Here is a 27,554-nt window from a genome sequence, read left to right as displayed (position 1 = left end):
CCACCACACTGTACATACAGTACAAGTGACTGGGTACATGAAAGGGGGGTTACAGTATAATGTTGTCAATTACCTGAAGCTTTGTAAAAATACAAAATAAAAAATTCTGTGTATAGCACACAGGTCGCCAATCCTGCGATTAAAACAACCTATTTGGTCTTTGATCTTTTAGGGCAGAAAATCACACATAGGGGGGGCTATTACCTCATCTGCTTTTATGGCCCCATAACTGAATCGAACGGTTGTGATTAGTAGCAGCTTTACTCGTCAAGAAACGACCGTCGATAAATAACCCTGCGGGGGCGACAGGCGATGCCAACATTTCAAAATGAAAAGCGCTCGCTTCTCTCGACTCACTCAAACAGGGGGTTGAGCGTGATGTCATGCTCTCTCTCTCTCTCTCTCTCTCTCTCTCTCTCTCTCTCTCTCCATCATCCTTGGAAAATGGCTTTACCAGCGTTGCCTCGACCGATCTGGGCCTGGGCTGGGTCCGCTCTGAGGAACCTATTACACCACCGAGTGGGCATGGGCCCAACGCGGCTCTCCCATGCCAGGACATGTGAAAGGGAAACTAAATGGAGAGATTAAGAGTTCAGTCGAAAAGCTGAAGAAGAAAGAAAATATTATATATACGACAGCTTATATGGGAGGGGAAAGTGAGTGTGGCTTTGACTGCTGGCTTTGTTACTCCAATAATACTACATGCGGTCGCAACACCACTTACACTATGGAAATGTAACCTTTTTTCTGTATGTTTGGTATATATTTTGGTCTGTACGTCACCATGACCTTACTTGTATACATGAAATGTTACGTGGAAAAATAACTATATTATATAATATACTACTTGGAAACACATGGAAAAGGGATTAGCATGTTTAACTTTTTTTACATTTTCTGTGAGGTTTCCCCAAGTTTCCCTGTGTAATATTATGTGTACTTAATGTGTAGTCACGTATTTGTATTGGTACTGTGTGTGTGTGTGTGTGTGTGTGTGTGTGTGTGTGTGTGTGTGTGTGTGTGTGTGTGTGTGTGTGTGTGTGTGTGTGTGTGTGTGTGTGTGTGTGTGTACGTATGTGTACTTTAGGTGTAGTGGATGTGTAGTGTAGGTTTTCCATATGAACATGATGTATGTACCATCCAAATATAATAGCCGGCGGCTAAACTTTGAAGACATTCATGTTTACTCTATGATGCAGGATCTCAGAATGAAATCTTACCTTTGATTGGGTGATCAATAGAAATAACCATCATGTGAGCATCATCAGGCCTCGGTTTTTGCAGGCGGCTGCACCTGCAGTGAGGCAGAGCAGTATTTAAGTTCAAACATTACAGTGAGGGAGAAACATTAAACATTATTTAATGTACTACAGCGGTGCCTGTTGGGCACTGACCTAAGTGGAAATGAATGGCCCCACACAGATATTATGTCTGTGTCCCTTTTATGCCCATATGGAGTTATTTGTCAGGCATGGCCAAATCTATCATCATTCTGACGTCAGAACAGGCCAGTTCCATATATGGAGAGACAGACAGACAGACAGACAGACAGCTTGTCTAGCAATTAAAATTACATTTATACTACACAAGTAGACCAATACTAAGCACACGCACACTCTCGCGCGTGCGCGTGCACACACACACACACACACACACACACACACACACACACACACACACACACACACACACACACACACACACACACACACACAGGCAGAAACCTCGGTCACAATCATCTTCATGGTGATGATGTCAAGGATTAACAGTGTGTCAAACAGCCAGTGGTGGAAAAAAACATACACTAACCACTTCAACCCCACAATACAACCATATTCTCACAAGGTTGCAGAAAATGGGACATTCTGCACAATGAGTACTTTTGGTACTTTAAGTACATTTTGACGCCAATACTTTAGCACTTTTACTCAAGTACATTTTTAATTCCCGACTTTTACTTGTAACAGAGTATTTCTATATTGCAGTGTTGATACTTTCACTTAAGCAAAAACATTTGAATACTTATTCCACCACTGACAAACAGCAACTTAAGGCAGTGGTTCCCAAAAACCTCTGCATGTCAAGGACCCCCAAATTGACACTCATTAGCCCGCGGACCCCCATGTGAAAAAGATATGCCAGGGACCCCCATAAAAGAAGATTTCATACGGCTAGCAGTGATTATTCTAAACCTGTTAAATTTCAAGGAGCCCCAGTTTGACATGCATTAGTCTACGGACCTCCATTTAATGGCTTTTTTATTTTTTTTATCTCTGAGACCCTAATTTATATTGTAAAATCAATGTTAATTGCACTCTGAGAGTGTACACATGGAGCCAAGGTCCATTTGGTTCCATTTGTATCACTCTCAGAGTTACAGACCCATAAGGGTCCATTTGGTTCCAAACTATCATTTAGCTGGGGACCCCCTGGAACTCCCTCAAGGACACCCCTGGGGGTCCCCGGACCCCACTTTTGGAACCACTGATTTAAGGTATACCTGATTTTAAAGGCGGTGGACCACAGCATCCACTGAAACTGACCTGAAGTAAGAGGACATTTAATCCCAGATGTAATGTAATGTAAAGCTAAATGATTCAGCTGGCTTCTTGATTGTATTATTTATACATAATTCATAAATAATAAGTCATGAAATATTCCTTTCATAGCCTACTATGAGGGGTTCAATAGGCCTAGATCTTACAACAGTCCAAGTAATCCTGAATAAACAATTCCATTGTCAAGGTCTATAAAATAATGAGATATGACCTCTAGTAGATTTGTTGTGAACAAATTGGGGTGACCAGAGTCAGTAAAAAGGATAACAGTAAGTTATCTGTTGAACAATACTGCCTCATGGTGGCCAGAAGAAAAAGGTGCATATTCTAGAACTGTCTGGCCCAGCGATAACCTCTGAAAATAAAACAAAAATACTTCCAGTTCCATAGTTACACAACTAATAAGGTTAAATATGATTATTAAAAATGCATTACTTAAATATATTGTATGTGATATAGCCTGTGCTGTGCCATATTCGGTCCAGGCTGAACTACTGCCGCCTAAAATCAAGCATGAAGAAAGAATTGTGTGGTGCACTTTACAACTGACCAATATACATCACATGTATAGCCTAGCCTACGTTTCGCCCGGGGACATATATATATAGTTACAGTAAATTGTTTGGATAAACTAGGATATTGCAGTATATCTACTATGGTAAGTCAAAGTGTTTCAAACATTCAACAGGTGATAAAATAATGATGATAAACAAACCGTCCACTCTCTCTTCAGTTCTTCATGTATGGTACATCCCATCGCTGGGAGGAACGGCCGCCCCTATAGTTCTAATTGGCTAATCAATTATCAGTGATAACAGCTGGTTGGTTGGTCTAATCATCTTCTGTGGGTTAGTTAGACGCCATGCATTGCACACAAAACCAAAATGACAGAAATTGTAAAAGCCAGAGAAAATAAATAATTATTGAGCAGAGACTGCACTACATGATCACAGAGGCAAGTATTGTACTTTTTTACTACACTACAGTTATTTTAAAAACGTTAGTTACTGCCTGGTTACTTTTTGAAAATAGCTGGTCTAGTACAGCTGTTTTAGAGTACTTTTTATTTTTTGAAGCCAATACCTTTGTACTTTCACTAAAGTACTAAATGTTTAGAAATGGGACAAAAAATAAACGGATGCTCTGCAGTATTTATTGCAACATTTACTCAAATAAATGTTCAATTCCAGTCATTGATCCTTTTTAATGAAAGTAAAGAAATGTACTACTTTTGACCACCACTGTTGGTTGTCAGGCAACCCAATCTAGCCAATTACGGCACGATCAGTGCAGGCACGAGCGGCCGAGCCATGGGATCATGTGTGTAGAATAGATTAGAAGGCAGTCAGTAGACAACACCCACCGACTTGCTGTTGCTGCTGCGCTCATCCAGCTGTTGTCTGTGTCAGTCTGTCTGTCTATCAGTCCTCCAGTATTTCCAAACCCAATGCATCAGCAGTGAGTGCGCCGCAGCAGCAGCGACCGACCATGATGTCCATGACTGGCTGCATCGCGGCTGCCTCTTTCTTCAACAACACTTGCAGGTTCGGGCTCTGCGGTCTTCACTTCGAGTCTCTGCCCGAACTTATCGTGCACATCGAGGATAACCACATCGGTAAGCAAATATGCAATGCATGCAGCACCGCCGGGGCCCCGGCCCGGGGCTGGACCTGGGGGGGGGGCTGGACCCGGGGACTGACTGACTGACCCCCCTCTGGCTGACACTATAACAGAAGTCATAATAATATTACTACCTGCTGCTTGCAACTCTGCAATGGCCGAGGTTTGCAGCGATCGAGAGACGCTGTTCTATAGCGTTAGGCTACTTCCTGCGTCCTGACAGCAGCTGTTGCTAGGTGTGGTAACTATTGATGTTTCCGTGTATTTACAGTACGACCGGCAGCATAATGTGCTGAGATTGCATTGTTGCATTTGTGTTGCATTTATTTAGCTACAAACGACCACAATAACAGAATCCACCACCCAGTAGGCTTTGTCTCGTTTGGTCGCCCCAGGAAAGGTGTCATTATAGGAGGATTAGGCTATATCTTATTTATATGGATGGATAGACCTATTATTGGCAATATAACGGTCTGCACGGCGGCCTATTATGTATTTATGTATGTATGCGCCGCAATAAGTTATTGCAGCGCATATACATAGGCCGCCGTGCAGATTCACAACTACTGCATGCTTGATCATATAGCTTGTCAATGAAGCAAATCATAACAATGAAATAAGAGAGCATTACAGATCCACTGCTTTGTATTGGTTTGGTTTAGTTGTAATATAATGCCTTGGCTTGATTGATTGAATACTTTTTTTTAAAGCACAGGAAAGTAGTCAAAAGTACAGTTCAATACCAAGAGGATTTAATTAAACCCCTTGTTTCCTTGATTGGGGTCCTTCATATTCAATTCATCTGAACAGTGACAAATATACAGTACTAATATGCAAAAACACCACCACCAATAGTTCTGTACCGCATGGTAACATGTATAGTAGTGTAATATAGTTTTTTTTGTGGTACAATTTATGTCCACTCCTCCTGACCCGCCATAAACACGTATAGCATGAAATGTACAGCACACATGATACCCATTATATTTGATCTGCAGTGGTGACGCTTTAGAGTTGTATGTATTACCTTTACTTTCCGTTGGTCAACGTGAGATGCACAACAGCTGTGGGCTATGTGTGTGTGTGTGTGTGTGTGTGTGTAGTGTACCTGTGTGGCTTTCTGCTGTGCATGAATTAATGTCTAGTGGCTGTGGATGGAAGCAGACTAGATGGCTATGAGTCACCCTGGGCTGGCCAGGTGGGAAGGATATAGGAAGGAAGGATCTGTTGAATGTTTAGGACGTTGATTATGAGTTCACAGAGCTCTCCTCTTTTAGCCTGGGCAGCATTCCTTCTTTGGGTTTATGATCCCGGTCGGGAGCGGGTGATATCGTTATACGTCATGTTGTCTGGTTTGGTTGGGGGCCGGGTTCCGGCCTGATGACTACAAAACAATGACTACAACATGACGTATTAAACGATATCATCCGCTCCCGACCGGATCACACGGCAATTTAATAATGACACACAGACCAGGCTTTCCTCCGAGGCGGAAAGCCATCATGACAGAGGGCCTCTGCTCAGCGTTGGTATGCAGGGTTGGAAAGTAAGTTATCTCGCTCTAGTAGAGAGCGAGAGAAGGGGTAGAGAGAGAGAGAATAGGGATTGGCTGTCATGTCATACCCCGGATGGGTGCAGATGTGACTTCAATGGCAAATGGTGCATTTATATATCGCCTTTCATAGATTATGCATTACATTCACCCACCCACATACACAGATGACAGAGGAAACCATGCACCAGGCACCAACCTGCACACCAGGAGCAATTCGGGGGTTCAGCAGCGTCTTGCTCAAGGACACTTCGACACTATAACTCTGGGGAGCCCACAGGGATCGAAGTGGGAACCTCACGGTTCTATAGAGGGTATGCATGTGACATCATCATCATCAAACCCGGAAGTTATGCAGGAGTGCCTATACTGAGTGGCAAAAAAACCTACTTTCTGGCCGTGACAACCCATTCATCAAAACAGAAAAGTCCAATATGATTGCATTAAACGACGTTAAACAATGTTAAACTCACTTTGCATGTTGCTTTGCCACTCGATGTGCCATTCACTTTAAGAATGTGCATACCCTCTATACCGGCCACTAACTGAGCCACTGCCGCCCCATTGCTACTCTCAGTCTCTCTCTCTCTCCACAGAGTAATCTATTGAGCCCGAGAGAACACTGATGCCTCTGTCCTCCACGCATGAAAGAGCTTCACAGCCTGAGAGATAGCATCTCGTCATTGGCTTATTGAAGGGGCGGCAGTAGTGGCTCAGGAGGTAAAGCATGCAGCTGCTTGACAAAACGGAAGGATCTCAGTCAGGTCCTAGGGCTGCCCCCTGGCTGGCTTAGTGCTGCTGTAGTGCCCGCAGGCAAGACACTGAACCTTTAACTATAGTTAGTTAGTGAGCAGACTGGTAGCGTGCGTGCGCGCTGCAATGTCTTTGTTTCCAATGTCTTTGTTTCACTACACACGGATAGTCATATTGATGACATCAGAATACTCGTGGTTCTCAGTCGCCACGATTTTGTAGCCTACTTTATTTACAGTTTGCTAATAAACACAGTGGTGCGCTTTCAGTTCACAACAAACGTATACATTACATTGTTTCAGCATGATCAATGATCAACGGTAAAGAATTAAATTGTTTCAGCCATAAAGGCGGCGGGTGGTGGTCTAACAATGTCATGATTTGACCAATTTATTACCAATCTCGTACACCATTGCTCACGAAAGCAAGGTCCTTGACCCAATTACAGCCACTGCATCTTACCTTTTTAATTAAAGTGAAAGTAGTCTGATGAGGAAAAGGAACAGTTCTGTTCCCCGGACATTGTTTTGGGATATTTTGGCTGAGATCATGGCTCTGTTTGTCAAGTCTTCAAGTCAGCGTGGAGAATTGGAGATTACCCGGCGGTGTTGCTGCCCCTCCCCTCCCCTCCCTCCCGGCTCATAGCTCTTTACAGACACACCTCAAGCACTCCCGGAGTTGACGCCGTTGATGGGAAGATGGATGTGTGTGTACTGTGTAGTCATGTGTGTGTGTAGTCATATGTGTGTGTGTAGTCATATGTGTGTGACCCCCCCCACCTCCTCTCGTCAGCCCCCCCTGCTATGAATACCTTGGTATCGGAACAACTCTAGATTTGGAGCCACTAAACTGTCCATGGCTGGGGTAGCTAGGGTCTTTGATAATCCTGTATTAACTGTCCATGGCTGGGTGGCTAGAGTCTTTGATAATCCTACTGTATTAGCTCTGTTCTGGTGAGGTGGGATGCCCACTTGAAAACCCCTGTGAAGTCAGTCTTGTCGGAACATCTTCTGATCCATTGGTTGAGAAACATTTTAACTTTACAGTATGTATGAGATTTTAGTGTATTTGTTTAAGTGGATACTGCTTTGTATGACGAGCAGACAGTTTGGGAAATTCTTTTGAGGGGCGCTAGCCCCTCCTGTGTCCAGCTTTGAGTGTGTCCTAACACAAACATTGAATGCATTTGATAATGAATGGCCAGTTTTACGTCATTGTCCCCCAACACAAACATTAAATGCCATTGACAATGAATGGCCAGTTTTGAGTGTTTGTGTAAACGCAAACATTGAAGACGAAGGTGAGGACGCAAATTGTGATTGGCCGGAATGAGATGATGTATGATGATGTACTATGATAAGAGCGCCACCTAACTTCACACAGGTGTGATTGTTTTTTTTCCCCTTCTAAATTAGCTACTTTATTTAGCCATAATTTACTCCAGATCCGCCCGTCCAGTATGTCAATGCAGTAAAAATCGGACACAGCCCAGGCAGCTGTCGTTTCTGTTGTTCTTGTTTATTGCTCGACTTGTTTTAATATCCTTTGCCCCCTCTCTGATTGTGTGCCGTGCATGTGTCCAAGGTGTTAGCCCAGGGAAAATGGCTCCCAATGACTTATTGGGGAATAACGAGGCAATTAGCTGGCCCCAGAGTGGAAAAAGCCTCCAGTGCCCCTCTTAGATCTGCCGGCCTGTGGCCCGCTAGCTCGGAGAAGTGTGAAATCTGGCGCGTCCTGCCAAGCGCCTGTGAACCCTAATTACAGAGACGGTGCTTGATTTGGCTTCTCTTCCTCCTCCTCATCTGGTGGCCTGCTGCTTAAAACACATTCTCCTTTTTATAATTAGGCGCCTGGAAAACAAGCTTGCGTGCTTGTCCCCGTTTTCCCTCTCCTCCGCGCGGCGGGGCCGCCGGCCCAGGGTCCGAGCACTAGGGGGTGCTGCTCTGCCGTTGGATAAGAGGGGGGCTGTTGTTTGATCGGTATAACGGGTACAGTCGCCCCCTTTTTCCATCTCGCCCCCCACTACTCTACCTAGCTGTAAATGACTAACATAATTCATGTTGGTGGTTATATAAAAGGTGTTGTCATAGTAATATATAATTGATGAGTTCACTCTGTATATCCATGGACATAATAATAGCATGATGATGCAATTACAAAGCATGGGCTACATGGAAGAAACTAAGTGGATTGACACTGAAAGTAAGCAGTCAACGTCTCTGTCTCATGTTATTCTTTCTTGCTTTTACAGAGTACAGAGATCGAGTACTATACAATCATATCATTTCAGCAGGGAGAGGGATGGAGCTACTAAATTAACAGCGAGTTGGTAAAGGGGCGAGTTGTTTGGTGTCCGTTTGATCTGGCCTGCTGTCTGCAATATAGGAGATGATGGTGTGTTTTATTAACTAGACGGGCACCCGGCTGTAGATTTCTGAATCTATCTCTCTGTGTCCCTTTATTCCTATATATGGTGTTCTGTGTCAGGCACGACCAAGTAATGGAGTGTTGTGATGTCAGAACAGGCCAGCTCTATATATGGAGCTGGCCTCTGTCCAGAGACCTTTTGTGGCGGTTCTGGACAACCGTGGGTCCGACTGACTCGACACCGTGGCACTGCACTCCCTGTGGGGGTGTGGAACGTGTGATAGATTCATTCTAACCAGCTTCGTATATTAATAGTAATTTATATTAAAACAATAAAATGCCTTATTTTCCAGTTAATGCTGCATTCACGGAACAGGACGGCACGGCAGCCAGAACCGGCGATGGTAACTGCAGACGGCATCAATGTTAAAAAGATTTAATCTTTGCCGTCTACCTGATTTCTACCTGAATGCAGCATTAGGCCTATAATAACTCTCGACAACCTGAGAGGAGAACTGGTACGAATTTCTTTACAAACTAAAAGTTTTAACTGGCCAGTTGGGATCACATGGCACAAAAACCCACAAGTGTTTCACTGTTCACTCGTACCACATCACCGCGTCGAGCTTGTTCCGCATATCACACACACTTTATAAACGCAAATGTTTTCAAATTTGGCTGCAGGGCGGTTTGGTTTGGTTTTGCTTTGGGTTTCCCCTTTCGTGGTCCCCCTCTTTTTTAAAAGCAGTAAAAAGCTGATAATGTGTGTACTGGTTGGTCTACACAATAAAAGTGCGTGCCTGACTTTTTACAGTTTCTGAGACCTTGCCCACGACGGGTATGTTTTATGGGATGATTTATTTAAATATTGTCCGATGGGCTATTTATAGCAACTGTGACCCCAACTGACTCAGTTGGCTGTATGGGTACTTTGGGTAGTAAATGAGCCTGTATAATAAATGGGAACGATACAAGTTTAACATACATATTTAACCTGGCATACCTATTTTCAGCATGACCATTATAGCTGACAGTAGTTAAACTTCCAAAAGCTCTGTGCTCAATGGTTTACTGTTCTTGTGTGGCATTTAGGCCCGACGTTGAAAAAGAAAAACGTTCACTCCGAAAGAATATAAATTCAAAGATTTGTGCTGCATTTTTACGATTTTTCAAAAATAGCAGACCTACAAATTCATAGCGCGCCACTCTGGGTCACTCTACTGGTCTGTCTAGAGACATGACCAGGGGGACAGACACAAGACCTACTGGGGTCTGTATAGTGACACGACCAGGAGGACAGACACAAGACCTACTGGGGTCTGTCTAGAGACACCATGAACAGGGGGACAGACACAAGACCTACTGGGGTCTGTCTATAGTGACACGACCAGGAGGACAGACACAAGACCTACTGGGGTCTGTCTATAGTGACACGACCAGGAGGACAGACACAAGACCTACTGGGGTCTGTCTAGAGACACCATGAACAGGGGGACAGACACAAGACCTACTGGGGTCTGTCTAGAGACATGACCAGGGGGACAGACACAAGACCTACTGGGGTCTGTCTAGAGACATGACCAGGGGGACAGACACAAGACCTACTGGGGTCTGTCTAGAGACATGACCAGGGGGACAGACACAAGACCTACTGGGGTCTGTCTAGAGACATGACCAGGGGGACAGACACAAGACCTACTGGGGTCTGTCTAGAGACATGACCAGGGGGACAGACACAAGACCTACTGGGGTCTGTCTAGAGACATGACCAGGGGGACAGACACAAGACCTACTGGTGTCTGTCTATAGTGACACGACCAGGAGGACAGACACAAGACCTACTGGGGTCTGTCTAGAGACACCATGACCAGGGGGACAGACACAAGACCTACTGGGGTCTGTCTAGAGACACCACGACCAGGGGGACAGACCTTAGAGTATATATGAATAGAGATGACATCCGAGTTCTCCTCCCATCCACTTGCATTAAGTTGCTCAAAAGCGCATGAGGCGATTTCACTCCTTTCCGGGTAGGAACAGAGTGCATTCTGGGATGCATTGCAATAGTGAGTGGCCCCAAACACATGAACGCGCTGCCGTTGAACGCGCACGAGCGTGCTTCCGTCGTGAACGTGCACAATGATGGTCAACGGACCAGCGCGTCATGTGTTTGGGGCCGACTGCAATACCTTCATTCGGCCACTATGTGCATTTCGCCTCAGTGTTTCCTCTGGGTGCCTTCTCTATAGAGCGTCGCAGTCCCTCCCCCTTTCAGAACAACGAGTGGCCCAGGAAATGGTTCTCCATTCATTTTCACCATAGGCGATTCCTAAATTATTTATTTAAAGACGGTTACGCCGCGGACAAAGCCAACTCGGATCGTGACAAATCATGACGATGAACACAATGTTTTGGGCCAAACAAATAATTAGAAAGTAGAAAAAAACGGCAGGTTACAACACTTTTTTTGTTGTTTTTCTTCTTATAAATTATTTGATCGGCCCAAAACATTGTGTTCATTGTCATGATTTGTCACGATCCGAGTTGGCTTTGTCCGCGGCGTAACCGTCTTTAAATAAATAATTTAGGAATCGCCTATGGTGAAAATGAATGGAGAACCATTTCCTGGGCCACTCGTTGTTCTGAAAGGGGGAGGGACTGCGACGCTCTATTCATATATACTCTAAGGGACAGACACGAGACTTACTGGGGTCTGTCTAGTGACACGACCATGGGGACAAACCAGAAAGCACCTTAATTCAGAGCGCTGAGTGAGCGAGTGGCTGAGTGGTTTCTGCTCCCAACAATACTAAACCTGTTTGTCGCTGTCGTTTTTTGAAGAATGCTATATACACACACACCCACACAGTCACACACACGCACACACACCCCAAATATTGAGCGGAAGTAATAAATTTGGGAAAAGCAGTGACCGGTGCCCCCGATCTCTGCACCTGGAGGACCTAATTACGGCCCTCCCGTCCCACAGCCCCACCCCCAACCCTCCTCCTCCTCCTCCTCACCTCCCGACAGCAGATCTGTTGTTTTGTGGTGCGCTGCTGCTGCAGGCTGTATGGAGAGGCCAGGGTCTGCTTTCCTCCCCCCTCTGACTGCACAGAGCTTTATGGGAGGGGAGGTACGTTTGGTTTGGTTCAGGACGCGTGGCGTTTGCGTGCGTAGAGTAATGAAAGGATAGAGACTGAATACTGATAGCCCCCCCCCTGTTATTCATTCCAGTTGGAAGTTGCTCAGTGGCGTTTTTGAAGCACCCGGACGGAAGAACCGTCTATACTTCCGCATTTGACCGCCACATTTCGGTGCAACCGAGCACACTCAACGTTAACCCATTTAGGCCTGACGTCAAAAAAAAATCATGACAATTTTCTGAAAGATTTGAGGCACATTTTAACGATTAAAAAAAAAAAAAATAGCAGGCTTTTAGATCTGCTATTTTTCCAGTAGCTAAATTATAACATAATGTTAAACACCAAAAGGGGTTCCCGCCCCCAAAAAAGCCCAGCTGCACGGGTTTTTCCCCGGTCATGAATCCACGGGTCCGCCTGCAGTTCACGCTCCAACCACTAGGGAGTGCCGAGTGCTTCAACGCTGGAGAGCCTCACTTGGGGGCTTGGTTGCGTGCCACCGATGTTTGCTGTGTGTGTGTGTGTGTGTGTGTGAACCCTGTGGCTCTTGCCGCAGGCTACGCTCCAGACAGCAGTGGTAGAATAACAACACAGAGCTCTCTACTCTACTAGAGGCTGAGATTTCTCATTTCCTCTTTTTTTTTTTTGGGAGGTTTCACATCTTAATGTATTAGCTGTGCTGCCACTCCCGGCCCCCACCACCGCTCAAGAACGGTCGTAAACATGTCACCATGATGTTTGCCACTCCGCACTGAACACCCCCTCCGCCTCCTCTCCCCCAGGTCCGTAGTAGTATACTACTGGGCCCAGTGCTCTGTGTGTGTACATTCCAATTTCCCAATTACAGAGGCTGAACAACATGCAAATATCGCCATTTTGTAGACTGTCCTGCAAGCAAATAAGGGAAGGGTGTGTGTGTGTGTGTGTGTGTGTGTGTGTGTGTGTGTGTGTGTGTGTGTGTGTGTGTGTGTGTGTGTGTGTGTGTGTGTGTGGGGCGAAAGATAGATAGATACTTTAACCCATTTTGGGGCGGGAACCCCTTTTGGTGTTCGCATCATGTTATGCTTTAGCTATTGAAAAAATAGCAGATCTACAAGCTCATAGTGCGCCACCGAGCCTGTATAGGTCTGCTATTTTCTAGCTTTTTCAGAAAAACTGTCTGTGTTTTTTTTAATCTGATCTAGGGGCAAATTCAGATGATCCCATACAGTAGCATAGCTCATACTGGCAACGGCATATACAACAATAAAGTTCAAAATACATCTGCACTATAGTAGCTGGTGCAGCCACCCAACCAACCAGAGCACACCCTCGTCGCCCGTTGTTGTATTCTAGAAGTGTCCCCGTCGGCCAGGAGGACGTCAACGAGGCTGATAGCCCTAACGACCCTAACGAGGCTGACCACCAAGGTGGAGGACCACCTGCACAGAGCCCACAGAGTGGTCCCCCATCCCCCACCCACCCCGACCCCATGCAGCCCTGCTCCTAATCTCAGGCACTGTGGGTGGGTGGGTGGGTGGGTGGGGGTGGCACCCCACCCAAAAAAGAATAGTGAGGTATTGTGCGGTACACCCCCCCCCCCTTCCCTGTCCCACCTGAAGTGTGGCTGATTTACAGAGTATGTATGAGCTAATTGAGCTAGTCCAACACAGGAACCTCCCCATCACCACGCACGCACGTACACACACACACTGTCTAGCTGCTCATTAGGGAATTTGGTCTCATGCACTCGGGGGTTGAGAGAGGAAACGCTCTCACGTCGTACCTCCCGAAGAGCTCTGAAGCTCCTCCCGTCTCCTCCTCCTCCTCCAGTGCTTCCGGCAGCAGGAAGAACAACGGCGGTCTCTGAACCCGTTCAGACCTGAGGACGACATCTGTGTCGCTTTTATATATAGCTTTTAACCTCTTTAACCCATTTTGGGGCGGGAATTATGTTGTAATTTAGCTATTGAAAAATAGCAGATCTACAAGCTCATATAGCGCTCCACCGAGTGGTGCGCTACGAGCTTGTATAGGTCTGCTATTTCTGAAAAATGTCGACGTCCGGCACCAAAATTTGGTGCCCAAAATGCGGAAGTGAAAAACGGCTCAACGTTAAAGCCCAGCTGCACAGGGTTTTCCCAATCGTACTTCCACGGGTCCGCCTGCAGTCCCTCCTCTTACCACTAGGGCCCAGTGCTTCAATGTTGGGAGAGCCTCACTGGCCCCTTGGGTGGACTCCCTTTATGCCATGTATAGTTCACACCAACTGACCGACATGCGGAAACTACGGTCGAACATGCGCTTGCTCCCTCGCTTGCGGTTATGGTTGGGTTAGGCCGGGTTTGAGGTATACCCAACCTGGAGACCTGACATTCAGTAATTGGATCTCGTGATCAGAATAAGAACATTTTAATGGTGTGTAAAACGGAAAATACAAAAACAAGGCGGCCGACATACATATTGTTGACCCCTGGGTCCGTCTGAGCCCATATAAGACGCTGCCAGCCTATAGTGCCACCTCCATTTTGTTAGTATTTCTTTTGTGGCTTTCGCCTTATTATTTTGTATTTTCTTTTATATAGAGGGTTAGATTGTAGGGTTAGAAATAGGCGGGGGGGGGGGGGGGGTGGTGTGTGACACGTAGTAAAGGCCGTCAGGATGGGGAGTCGAACCCGCGGCACGCTGCCAGACCGGACGGAGTACCAGCCAAGGTGCCTGGACCACTGAGCCACGGCCCAGGGCCCAGCCTGCCACCTCTGAAAGAATGGCCGCCCCCTAAATGACATTCTGTTCTATTTACCCCCTTTTCCTGTCAGAAAGCCCCCCCTCTCTGAATGTGGTTCACGTTAAGCCGAATTGCTTGCCGTTGCCCTCACTGGGCCTTTTGCGGCAGGATTAGGGCTAGTAGCGTATTGTTAAAATGTGCACGGGGCACACCGTGCGTTTGGTGTTTACTTTATGGATGGAAAGACCTGTGCATCTGTGAGCCATTACCGCGGAAGAATTCTGTGTGCTCGTGTGTGTGTGTGTGCGACTGTGCGTGTGCGTGTGTGTACACCTTAGATTTAGACACGTTTTTCCTCACACGGTTATTTTGCAACTTCTGTCCACGTTGAACCTTTTGCTAGATTTCTAATTATGGCCGTTAGATGACGACAAAGATGGCTGAGAGACAAGCGCTAAGTGAAGTGACGCAGCCCACCCACAGAGAAGCCAGGCTTTGCTTTAAGAAGCACTTTGGAAAGAGAGTTTTTTTTTATTTTTTACGAGAGGGTACCAGGTGATCTAGTGTGTGTGTGAATGAAGGGCAAAACGCGTTGAGAGAGTGAGCGATTTACACATCCACGGTGCGTCGCATGCAAAGTGCATTTTGTTTTTTCATACTGTAGAAATGCACGTGTCGTATAGATTTTGGGGGCTTGTCATAATAAAGGTCCAAGCTTTATATTTCTTTTCCTATAATGTCTGCATATTAGTATCGCAAGACGATACATCTTTGGATTGAGATAAATCATCTCAAACCTAGACGTGAGCGGCCTGAACAGTTCTTCTCTCAGGCCTCTAGGCAGTAGTGGTTCCCAAAGTGGGGGTCCGGGGACCTCCAGGGGTCCTTGAGGGAATTCCAGGGGGGGACCCAGCTAAATGATAGTTTGGACCCTTATGGGTCTGTAACTCAGTGAGTGTACAAATGGACCCGTTTTAGGGTTTCCATTTGTACACTCTCAGAGTTAAATTAGCATTGATTTTAACAATATAAATTGGGGGTCCCATGCAGAGATAGAAATGCCATTAAATGGGGGTCCATACAGTAGACTAATGCATGTCAAACTGGGGGTCCTTGAAATTAAACTATAGAGCCATAAAAAATATATCTTATTGGGGTACCTGGCATATATTTTCAAATGGGGGGTCCGCGGGCTAATTGGTGTCAATTTGGGGGTCCTTGACATGAAAATAAAGTTTGGGAACCACTGCCCTAAGGTACGTAAAGGACCTTGCATGGACCTTACTCCTGGTTCATAAACATCTGTTTACGTGTACTGTATATATATACTGTATGTCTGCGTGTAGACGGTGTACATACAAGCTGTAAAGTGACAGTATTATGTGTAACAACATGAACACAACTGGCCGCCTCTAACCCCAGATGGGTGGGGGTTGGGGTTACCGTTTCCCTTATGTTTCCTTACCCTGCTTTTGTTCCTTAATAATCCTGACTCATTTCAGAAAGCACGACTCGACGCATTTACTGCTACGGGTGAAAAAGACAAAGAAATGTGTAGATTAAAGAGATTATTTATCACCTCATTCAAATGAGGTGATGGTGAGCAGGATTCAAACCTTACTGCAAGACTTTTGAACAGGTGTGTGTCTGTCTGTATCTATCCGGTGCAGTCATTAATGTGACCACATGGTGGCAGCAGTCTATCACAGCCCTCTTGAGAAGCAGCTTTAGATAATGTTGTTTTACAGGCAGGGGCTCCCCCTCCCCCCCCCCCCCCCCCCCCCTCTGCTCCCACCATACTGTACATACAGCACTACCACTCTTTTCTCTCTCTCTCTCTCTCTCTCTCTCTCTCTCTCTCTCTCTCTCCCCCCCAGACACAGACCCCCGTCTTCTAGAGAAACAGGAGCAGCAGCAGCCCACCTATGTCGCCCTCAGCTACATCAACAGGTGACCACAATGCACTGCACAGCTACCACATACTATACACTGCACAGCTACCACATACTATACACTGCACAGCTACCACATACTATACACTGCACAGCTACCACATACTATACACTGTACAGCTACCACATACTATACACTGCACAGCTACCACATACTATACACTGTACAGCTACCACATACTATACACTGCACAGCTACCACATACTATACACTGTACAGCTACCACATACTATACACTGCACAGCTACCACATACTATACACTGCACAGCTACCACATACTATACACTGCACAGCTACCACATACTATACACTGCACAGCTACCACATACTATACACTGCACAGCTACCACATACTATACACTGTACAGCTACCACATAATATACACTGCACAGCTACCACATACTATACACTGCACAGCTACCACATACTATACACTGCACAGCTACCACATACTATACACTGCACAGCTACCACATACTATACACTGCACAGCTACCACATACTATACACTGCACAGCTACCACATACTATACACTGCACAGCTACCACATACTATACACTGCACAGCTACCACATACTATACACTGCACAGCTACCACATACTATACACTGCACAGCTACCACATACTATACACTGCACAGCTACCACCACAACAACAACAACAGCTCAATCTATACTAGAGACTCCAAACTAAGTTCAAAACAGACTCCACTTAAAAGGTTTCCCCACTGGGCTCATGAAATTATTGATTGTCATGCATGCCTTTCTAAAAAAGAAAAGAAGAAAGAAATCACAATTGTATGAAGTGAGGGGCGCTCTTATCATCATACGTCACATTCCGTGCTCAGCCAATCAAATCATCACTATGGGGTGATCAGCCAATCAAATCATCACTATGGGGTACTCAGCCAATCAAATCATCACTATGGTACTCAAATATATTTTTGAGGGGTGCCAGCCCCTCCTATACACAGGTTAATTTCATTCAGAAAATGTTACATCTATGTATAACCATTTATACCTACAGCCTACTTACAGCCTAAATTGATCCAAAATCTCATGTATTTCTTAGTGTTTGGTATGTGCTGTAAATGTCTGCATATCTCTGCCGTCGGCCAAATCCAGCTCAATACAAGTGGAATTAGGTGTTTGACCATTAATGTGGAGGGTTTTCTTTCATTCGTCTGACTTCATCATTCTTATCAATGGAGGACAAAACACCTAACTCCACAAGTTGGATTCAGGTGGTTTATCCAAATGATTGAGGATCCAAAGGAGTTTAGGAGGTTTAGTCAGAAGCTCTTTTTTAACACTTAAAGCTATATTAAAAACCATTTTGGCCAAACACGAGAACACAAGATGTGATAAGTCATTCAATCCAGCATAAAAAATAATATTTTTACCCTATTTTAGCTTCCGACACTAGACCCCATAGGACTCCCATGGTAGAAAGAAACAGCCATATCCCAAATCCTCGGTGCACACGCACGCATGCGGCCATTAGTGGTTGTAGTGCTCAGAATCGGAGAAAGTACGATGTTGGGGAGCTTAATAAAACATTCTTTCGAGGTTGCGCTGACCATGTTAATAGTCCGATCGTTAGAACACTGGCGCGACCCTGGCTCGACAAATGGACGATTATCACTTCCGGGTCATTCGGAACGGATAACGCTTCTTCTTCTCTGCTTTTTGTTGTGCATTCTGTTAATTGGCCCTGGCCTCACGACACCGCCTATGGGAACGGGAGGGAGTCGCTTAGTACTACTATTCATATCTGTTCAATATCTATAAAACCCACGCACGGACGTGAAGGGCGTAACTCAGCTTTCACTAATATGTCGTACGCAAACCACGGGCCAAACTGCAGTCTCCAAAGTCTCATCTGGTGGATTAATCAGATGAATTGCTCTTGGCGTTGCGTAATTGGATTTTATATTGCCTCAGACTCATCCCTCTCTCTCACTTTGATATAGAGTGTTTGAATGGTGGGTTTTTAAAAGGGCGGGGGAGGGGGGGGGGGCGTGCCACTGTCTAACCCCTCAACCCACGTCGTCTTGATGTGGTCTCGCTTAATACGGCTAATTCCACTTTTTTCTTTGGCGCGACGTCTGCGCGAACATTTTTATTTTTTTATGACGTACATTTTTAACCGAGCGCTTTACTGTCCGTCATAAACTTTGGTCTCATTTGTGGGAATGGATCCAGCGATATTATCCCATTTTGGGCGGGAACCCCCTTTTGGTGTTTTAAACATTATTAGGTTATAGTTTAGCTATTGGAAAAATAGCAGATCTACAAGCTCGTAGCACTCTACAAGCTTGTAGGTCTGCTATTTTTGAAGAATCGTGAAAATGTGTCGCAAATTTTGGAATATATTTATTTTTCAGAACGAACGTTTTTACCTCAAATCTTTGCTTCAATTCATCAAATTGTTGGGGTCCTTGACATGAAATATTGAGCACCGCTGATATAGAAACATGAGGTATTTCAGAAAAGTGGAGGATTTAGAATACTTTTTTTTTTCTTTTTCGACGTCAGGCCTAAATGGGTTATATTGATTCCAAGCACATGTTTTACAGTAGCCCCCAACGGTAGTAGAGGGATCCTGAAAGACGGGAGGAGGGGCTCCTCCTCCTTACTGTAAAAGGCTGATTGATGCTTGGTCGTACGATGGGACATAAATGTACCCATTAGGACCCGAGGCCGATTTCTACAAATGTCTACTAAATCAGTTTGGTGAAAAACGTATGATGTCAAACAGTTTAATGTTAAGCCAGGACCCCCACAATTTTATGTTTTTGCCACCATGACTGATTTCAGTCATTTGAATTAAATTGAAGCCAGCGTGTCTTATGTTGAAAGCATGCTGCGCACCGAAAATAGCAGCTCTACAAGCTAGTACGACATTACTTATTTTAAGTCAAGATGAAAGCGTAATTATTTTAAGTCAAGATGAAAGAGTAATTGAACTAAGTCATTTAACTAGCAACAGAATACAATGTCATGAAAGCAAAAATAAATCTGTGATTTCTTCAACTGGGCCACCGTGGGCTGTCGTTTGGAAAAGCAGCAACACTAGTGACCAGATTTGACTGAGAGCCTGCCATCGCGCATTTTTCTTTAATCCAAAATTAGTTAATAGCACAGGCAGAGTCGGTAGACTCTTCACATACTAGAGCAGGGGTGGGCAATTAGAAATTAGAAACTGATTAGAAACAGAAAATATTTGGAGGGCCGGGCCAAAAGGCTGAACTTAATTATGCATATCAATTTTATTTCTATATAAAAAGCAGTAAATGGCCATTTATGATGATGTACAATAAGAGCGCCCCTCGTTTCACATAGGTGTGATTTTTTTTTTACTTTGTACTTGCATGCTTGAGACGTTTCCTTTCCCAGTTGAAAATTATGTTTTTGTTTAAGTTACAAGTCATGTAAATACTAGCATTTTATTTTAACAATGAGAACATTAGAGGTAGCTGTTTTAATAGTTGTTCTTCCATGGAGGACCCTGGTGGTGCCACTTTCACAACCCACATGGCGCACTGCTTAGCCTACTATCGGTGTGAGATGAGCACTGTTGAGTCACTCACAACCATTAAACAACAACGTTCTGAAAACACAATAACAAGCCAACCAGTGATGATATTGTTGAGACTTGGCAGCCTGGCAGGCATTGATGATGTGTGCACGTTCTGCCAGATTTACTTGTGGTACAACAACGGTGTCGACTCGCGTGCCGAAAACAGACGACCCACAAGCTCACGGCGCATCGCCCAACCGTTCTCAACTTCAGAAGCATGCCACATTCGGGGCGCAACACCGCCGTACGATGCAGCAACACATATTTTAAGTTAACTTTATTGGCGAGGCGGGTTAGAGCGGGTTAAATAAAGCATAATGGGATTTAACTTGTCCTCCTGCGAGGAAGTGTGGTAATCATGCGCCTGCCCTACCGTGTGGAGCTGGGCTTCATGGCTATTTGCATTCACCGACGCTGTTGTCACCAATAAATCCGCATAAGAGGGGGGTGAAGGAAGGAAGACAGGTTCTCAACCACACGCAATTCACGTGCACAGTTGACGTGCAGATTGCGTGCAGTGTGAGAATACATGGGCTTCAAAATAAAAGCAATGCGGTTTTAGTCCACCCATATGGTAATGAAAGTATGTTTTATTTTCTAATTATCAAGTAATCTTTCGCGGGCCGGTCAGTCAGCCCGCGGGCCGTACAATGCCCAGGTCTGTACTAGAGCATGTCTGAAATAAGTGTCCGAGCTGAAATCGACATGTAAATATAAAATAAATGCTTAAACATGTAGCTATACCGTAGGTGTAATGTTAGAGACCACAGAAGTGAACTTTTTACTCCATATCTCCAAAACTGGTGGGTCAAACTGAACAACCAATATGTCAATTTGAAGCTAAAATTAAAAAAAAATGTTTTAAGTCAAATTTGGCTACAATAGGTTTTAGAATGATAATACCAATAGTCATGATTTTATTTTTGCTTCATTCCAAGGTTCATGACGGACGCAGCGCGGCGTGAACACGAGGCCCTGAAGAAGAAGGCGTCCTCCCAGCCCATGAAGCTGTCTCTGTGTCTGACGACGGGCGGCGGCGGTTCCCTGTCGCGCAGCGTTAGCGTGTCGTCGGCGGCGCCGCCTCTGTGTCTGACGGGCGGCGGCGGCCTGTCGCGCAGCGTCAGCGTGTCGGCTGCGCCGACGCGCCACAGCAGCAGCGGCGGCGGTAACCTCACGCCCCCGGTCACGCCTCCCATCACGCCCTCGTCCTCGTTTCGCAGCAGCACGCCTACAGGTAAACTAGACTCTTCAAAGGCAATTGACCTATAGCTAAGTCCCTCCCCAAACCAATCACAGCTAAGCATGACATGGGTTAGACAAACCTCTCCACAATTATTTTCCTACTAGCCCTTACCCGTTGTGAGATATTGCCCCGCCGCAGGGGGTACTGCACCCTGGGTGCGTTTTTGCATTTTTATTTCACTTAAATTGGAAATTGGAAAAAGGGCTTCGTTAAGACCTCCATATTATTATGGTCAATGCCTGTGTGAAAAGTGGGAGCGATTGGTGCAAGCAGTGAGGAGATACGGCGGTGTTTCAGACAGACACACATTCAGACAGACAGACATTGACTGAATTATAGTATGATGATATGATAAAACATTGTTTTAAAAAGGAAATGTCACACACATGACTTTGATTGAAAAGCTTTTAATACAAATAGTTCCAAATTGGCATCTAAATGTAAGGTTGTAAATATGCTTATAGGTGTTGCGAGGATGAGTGGGGGACCTGGAAAAAACTCCCCCCCCCCCAAGGGGTACCTGGGCAAAAAGGCTTGGGGACCCCTGCTCAAGAATAGCTTAGTCCTTAAAGAAACGGCCTGTTATTTAATTCACTATAATACTGTGTATATGTGCACTTATTCACTATAATACTGTGTACAGTATGTGCACTTATTCACTATAATACTGTGTATATGTGCACTTATTCACTATCATACTGTGTATATGTGCACTTATTCACTATAATACTGTGCACTTATTCCAAGTAGTTTATGTTCAGTAGCATGTTTCCCGTGTTCACTGCATGGAAGAAAATCCTTTCCACTGCATGGAAGAAAATCCTTTCCAAAGCGTGTCTCTCTCTCTCTTCCTTTTCGTTTTTTGTGGCCTTGGAGCCAAAACATTCTCATATTATTTAATCTTAAAATGTTAATTAATAAGACAATGGCGGCAAGTAAGACCCCCGGGAGACGTTGCGGACGGGGCTGAATTCTTTCCCACGGTTGGCATCCTTCAGTGTTTCCACAAACTCAGCTGCAAAAGGAAGCACGTGACGTTGGAACATTAGCCTTAAAAAACAGTCCAGAAAGGTTTATGCATCTCCCAATTCTAGTTATTAACCCATTTTGGGGCGGGAACCCCTTTTGGTGTTTTAAATTAGCTATGTTATAATTTAGCTATTGAAAAACATCAGATCTACAAGCTCGTAGCGAGCCACTCTGCTATTTTTGAAAAATCGTTAAAATGTGTCGCAAATCGTTGAATATATATATTTCAGAATGAACATTTTTAACTAAAATATTTGCTTCTGGGGGGTGTCCCTGGAACTACATATTTTGAGATGGGGGTCCGTGGCCCAATAGAGATAATTCTGGGGGTCCTTGACATGAAAAAGGTTGAGCACCACTGACATATAGAAACATAGGTTTTTCAGAAAAATGTTTTGATTTACAAGCCTTTTTTTTTTTTTTTTTATCGACCTCAGTCCAAAATGGGTTAAGAAGACCTATTGGTGCTATAGTTGATAACTTTTAACTGTTCATTATTATGGGATATTTATGCTTTGTCAAAATGTCAATCTCAGGGAGCGAGTGTGACGAGGAGGACATGGACTACGAGGACTCGGACAGCGACGAGTCGTGGACCACAGAGAGCGCCGTCAGCTCCGAGTCCATCCTCAGCTCCATGTGCATGAACGGAGGGGACGAGAAGCCCTTCGCCTGCCCCGTCCCGGGCTGCAAAAAGAGATACAAGGTAGGGTAGAGAAGACCTTCGCCCCCTCACCCTAACCTCCCATGGGGCAGCACACCTAAACCTAAACTTAACCCATGTCTAACCAATGACTAGTCTAAACGAAGTATGCACCGCCCACGGACCGCCATTTGATGACATTTAGCCTCGCAGACCTGGCAAAAAAACGAAAGTTAAGAATATGTACCGGTACACGTTTCCATGCTGTATTGACGTTGGTACCGTATAGGAGAGATGACAGGCAAAACGCTGCTCTTCTATACATTCTCTAATTGTGTAGACTTCTTGTAAATTTAAGTAACGCAGATGTTTGTTCCATTTTGTTTCTGGTTGACAAAGATCGGTTTCCAATCCTATTCCTATTTCTGCAGTTCATGCTTGATTAACCCATTTTGGGCTTAGCATTATGTCATGCTTTAGCTATTGAAAAATAGAGATCTACAAGCTCGTAGCGCACCACCGAGTGGCGCGCTACGAGCTTGTAGGTCTGCTATTTTTGAAAAATTGAACGACTGACATAGAAACATGGCTTTTTCAGAAAACTGTCAGGATATAGAAGACATTTTTAGAATCTGATCTCAGGTTAATAGATAATGGGTTAAAAAAAACAAATACAATCTGGATTAGGGCAAAAGTTGGGGGCTGCCAGTCTGAGAATACAGTAGCCCTTCATGACACGACAGATACCAAAACGAAAGCCACGTACAGTTCAAACCCTAAGCCTTTGAAGCTCTGATGTGGTCGGCCCCTCGTCTGCCCACAGAGCGTCATCAGCGCAGACGGATGTGAAGTCACCATGCTGCAGACAGACATCCTGCTGTAGAGAATGGACAACAACACTAGGGTGTTAACCCATTTAGACCTAACACCAGATTCAGCAAATTGTCTTCTAAATCATGACAGTTTTATGAAAAACCTTATGTTTCCATGTCGGTGGTTCTCAAACTATTCCATGTCAAGCTAGGAGCCCCATAATTATCTGTAATTGGCCACCGACCCCCATCGGAAAATATGTTGTTCCAGGGACCCCCCAGAAGCAAAGATCTGAGTTAAAAACGTTAGCTCGGAAATAATATATATTCAATGATTTGCGCCACATTTTCACGATTTTTCGAAAATAGCAGCTATGAGCTTGTAGATCTGCTATTTTTCAACAGCTAAAGTATAACATAATGCTTGAAACACCAAAAGGGGTTCCCGCCCAGGATGCGTTAACCGAAGCATAACAGCATGTCAACATGGCTGCGTTACATCTAGTCCACTTTCAGCGATTGAGTGTTTTTTTTTTTACTGCATTTTCCATTCACATCTGGGCCGTGTGCGGTCGGGGATAAATTATGTGCAGCTTGAGAAAATTGCATTTGCTGACGTGAATGACAGGGTTACGGGCGATGACATAGTCATCGGCAGCGAGTAGGCAGCCCTCGGAACACACCGAAAACGGAGGACAAGGGTGTATATAGATTTGACGTTCGTCCAAATGCGTTTCGGTTATCTTCTCTAAGATCTTCTGTTCGGCAGTACTACAGTGGCACACAGATGGTTAGCAGGATGCTGCTAGCGTTATGGGGGTCGCCGAAAAACCCAACTTGAAGTTATTTTCGTTATTAAGGTCAACTATTTATGTTGCTATGCTCTAAAACGGGGATGGGCAGCGTTGACGATGGAGAGGGGCCACTATATTTCCACACTCACTCCAGAGGGGACACATTGCATACTATTAGTGTCGTGGCAAAAATAGCCGATCTAGCTGTAGATCAGCTATATATTTGAATTGAAATCCTGAATATTTTTTTTGCTATTTTTTAAAATTGTAATCCTGAAAAGTAACTTGTTTTATTTAATTTGAATTGCATTTAGTTAGTTATGTTAACTTTGGGGACCGCATGTAATTCCGACGGAGCATTAGTCTGACCGTAAAAATACAAATATTTGGACATAGAAAAAGACAATAACATTTTAACACTAGTAATTAGCTGAAATCAATATAATATATCAATATTCTATAATATAACCTGTGGGGCCGCATTAAGTGATGGTGGGGGCCGCATGTGTGTGCCCAGGGGCCACATTGATGCCAGATTATTGTATGCTCTAAAACGTGGTGTTGGCCCAGGCCGTAGCGTAACGGTCTGGGCACCGGACTGGTGATCCAGTCGCGGTGTGCCGCGGGTTCGACTCCCGGACCCGACACGGCCTTTACCGCATGTCATCCCCCCATCTCTCTCCCGTTTCCTGTCTGCCTACTTTCTATCCCTTAAAAAATCAATAAAGGCGTAAGCCGCAAAAAAATATCTTAAAAAAAAAAAAAACGTGGTGTTGTTGCACGTCATGGTAGCGCCGTAGCGAGAGAGTCAAATGGGCTCTATGCCCCTTCCTATACTTCCTTCACAGGTGTTACTCATGATACTAATTAAGGCTCTGTTCCATTTAGTGTACACTGGTTCTCAAACGTTTTAATTTCAAGGACCCCCCCCCCCCCCCCCCCATAACTCTGAGAGTGTACAAATGGAACCAAATGGTCCCGTGGTTCCATCTATACACCCTTGAGTTACACACCCGTACGGGGCCATTTGGAACCCACTCAAGGACACTTTGAGACCCACTGGTGTAGCAGAGTGTTTCCAGTGAGCCAACACGCATCCTGACTTCTGTTTTACACAGAATGGAACAGAGCCTTCATTAGTATCATCGGTAACACCTGTAAAGGGGGCCCAAATTCTTTCCAAAATGGCGTGTGTGCAGTGCATAGAGCCTATTGGGATTCCTTGACGGACGTGGCCTGACTTCTCCTTCCCCCTCCCCCCGTTTCTTGGCAGAACGTGAACGGGATCAAGTACCACGCCAAGAACGGCCACCGGACGCAGATCAGGGTGCGCAAACCCTTCAAGTGCCGATGCGGGAAGAGCTACAAGACCTCTCAGGGCCTCCGCCACCACACCATCAACTTCCACCCGCCCATCTCCACCGACATGCTCCGCAAGATGCAGCAGTAGGAAGAAACCCTGGCACCACCCACCCAAAACACATGGCGCCACCACCCAGCCACCACCCAAACACCTTGCACCACCACCATCACCAGCAGTGGCTATGGTCCCCTTATCTTTCCCCCCCTCTTTCTCCCATTTTTGTCTAACTTTCCATCTACCTCTTTTCCCCTCTCTCTTCTCTTCTCGCTATTGAACCAACACTACTTGATTGCATGCTTTAAATACATTGTTTTTCCACCTTTTCTTTGGAATGCTGTATTCTTTGCGTGGTTCACATGTTTGTACTTTTGCACATTTAAGCTATCTATCACTCTATTTTATTTTTATATGCATTATTATTTTTGTTTCTTTGGACATTTGTATTGTGGATGGGAGCATGTTGAGTAGAGTGGTCGCATACCCATGTTCCCCAGGTTCTATGTTCCCCACCCTGCAACAGGAAGAGAGGGGAGGGCGAGGGAATAGATTATATAGAATTAGTTTCCACCAAAAGATGATCTCAGGTGACAGTTTTAGGTATTCCAGCACCACCATCCTTCCCCGAGTGTTTTGACGAAGCAGTTCCTCAGAATCTTTGCGGGAACTCGTTGGTCGGTGTCATCGTGGCTCCCAGCTATTCCAGCGCCCTTCGCCGTACCGTGGCGAAGGGACTTCCAAGCACTTTGTAATTATTAAAGTAGTTGCCAACGCGTTAAGGACGCCAGAAGTACCTCTGGTCTACAACGCACCAACCGTATTGCCAATAGTACCTCTGGTCTACAACGCACCAACCGTACTGCCAATAGTACCTCTGGTCTACAACGCACCAACCGTATTGGCAATAGTACCTCTGGTCTACAACGCACCAACCGTACTGCCAATAGTACCTCTGGTCTACAACGCACCAACCGTACTGCCAATAGTACCTCTGGTCTACAACGCACCAACCGTACTGCCAATAGTACCTCTGGTCTACAACGCACCAACCGTACTGCCAATAGTACCTCTGGTCTACAACGCACCAACCGTACTGCCAATAGTACCTCTGGTCTACAACGCACCAACCGTACTGCCAATAGTACCTCTGGTCTACAACGCACCAACCGTACTGCCAATAGCACCTCTGGTCTACAACGCACCAACCGTACTGCCAATAGTACCTCTGGTCTACAACGCACCAACCGTACGGCGTTCACTGAAAGAGTGAAAAGACCTTCAGGCTTCAGAGCAGTGCTTCAATTTGTTTTGAGTCTCTCCCTGCAGGCTGGGATCCAAAACGTATTATTAATCACTTAAGCTCTATTTCAAGTATAGTGAAATATAACCAATCTACAATCAGCTATTTTGTGTGTGTGTGCGCACGCGTGCACA

At 45.2% G+C, this 27,554-nt stretch overlaps 1 protein-coding gene across 1 annotated transcript; it reads left to right on the top strand.

Annotated features, from left to right (window-relative positions):
- Positions 1–3,985: 3,985 nt before the first annotated feature.
- Positions 3,986–27,086, top strand: jazf1b (JAZF zinc finger 1b). Its single transcript, XM_083760594.1, has 5 exons — positions 3,986–4,173; positions 16,578–16,650; positions 21,178–21,473; positions 23,048–23,217; positions 26,034–27,086. Exons 1-5 carry the CDS (start codon positions 4,047–4,049, stop codon positions 26,208–26,210), a joined length of 843 nt encoding a protein of 280 aa, XP_083616720.1. The 5' UTR covers positions 3,986–4,046; the 3' UTR covers positions 26,211–27,086.
- The last annotated feature ends 468 nt before the right edge of the window (positions 27,087–27,554 follow it).

This window comes from Protomyctophum parallelum (genome assembly GCF_964188405.1).
Source record: "Protomyctophum parallelum genome assembly, chromosome: 3".
Lineage (NCBI taxonomy): Eukaryota > Metazoa > Chordata > Actinopteri > Myctophiformes > Myctophidae > Protomyctophum > Protomyctophum parallelum.
The sequence above is the reverse complement of the archived record's forward strand: the minus strand, read 5'-3'. Positions and strand labels throughout refer to the sequence as shown.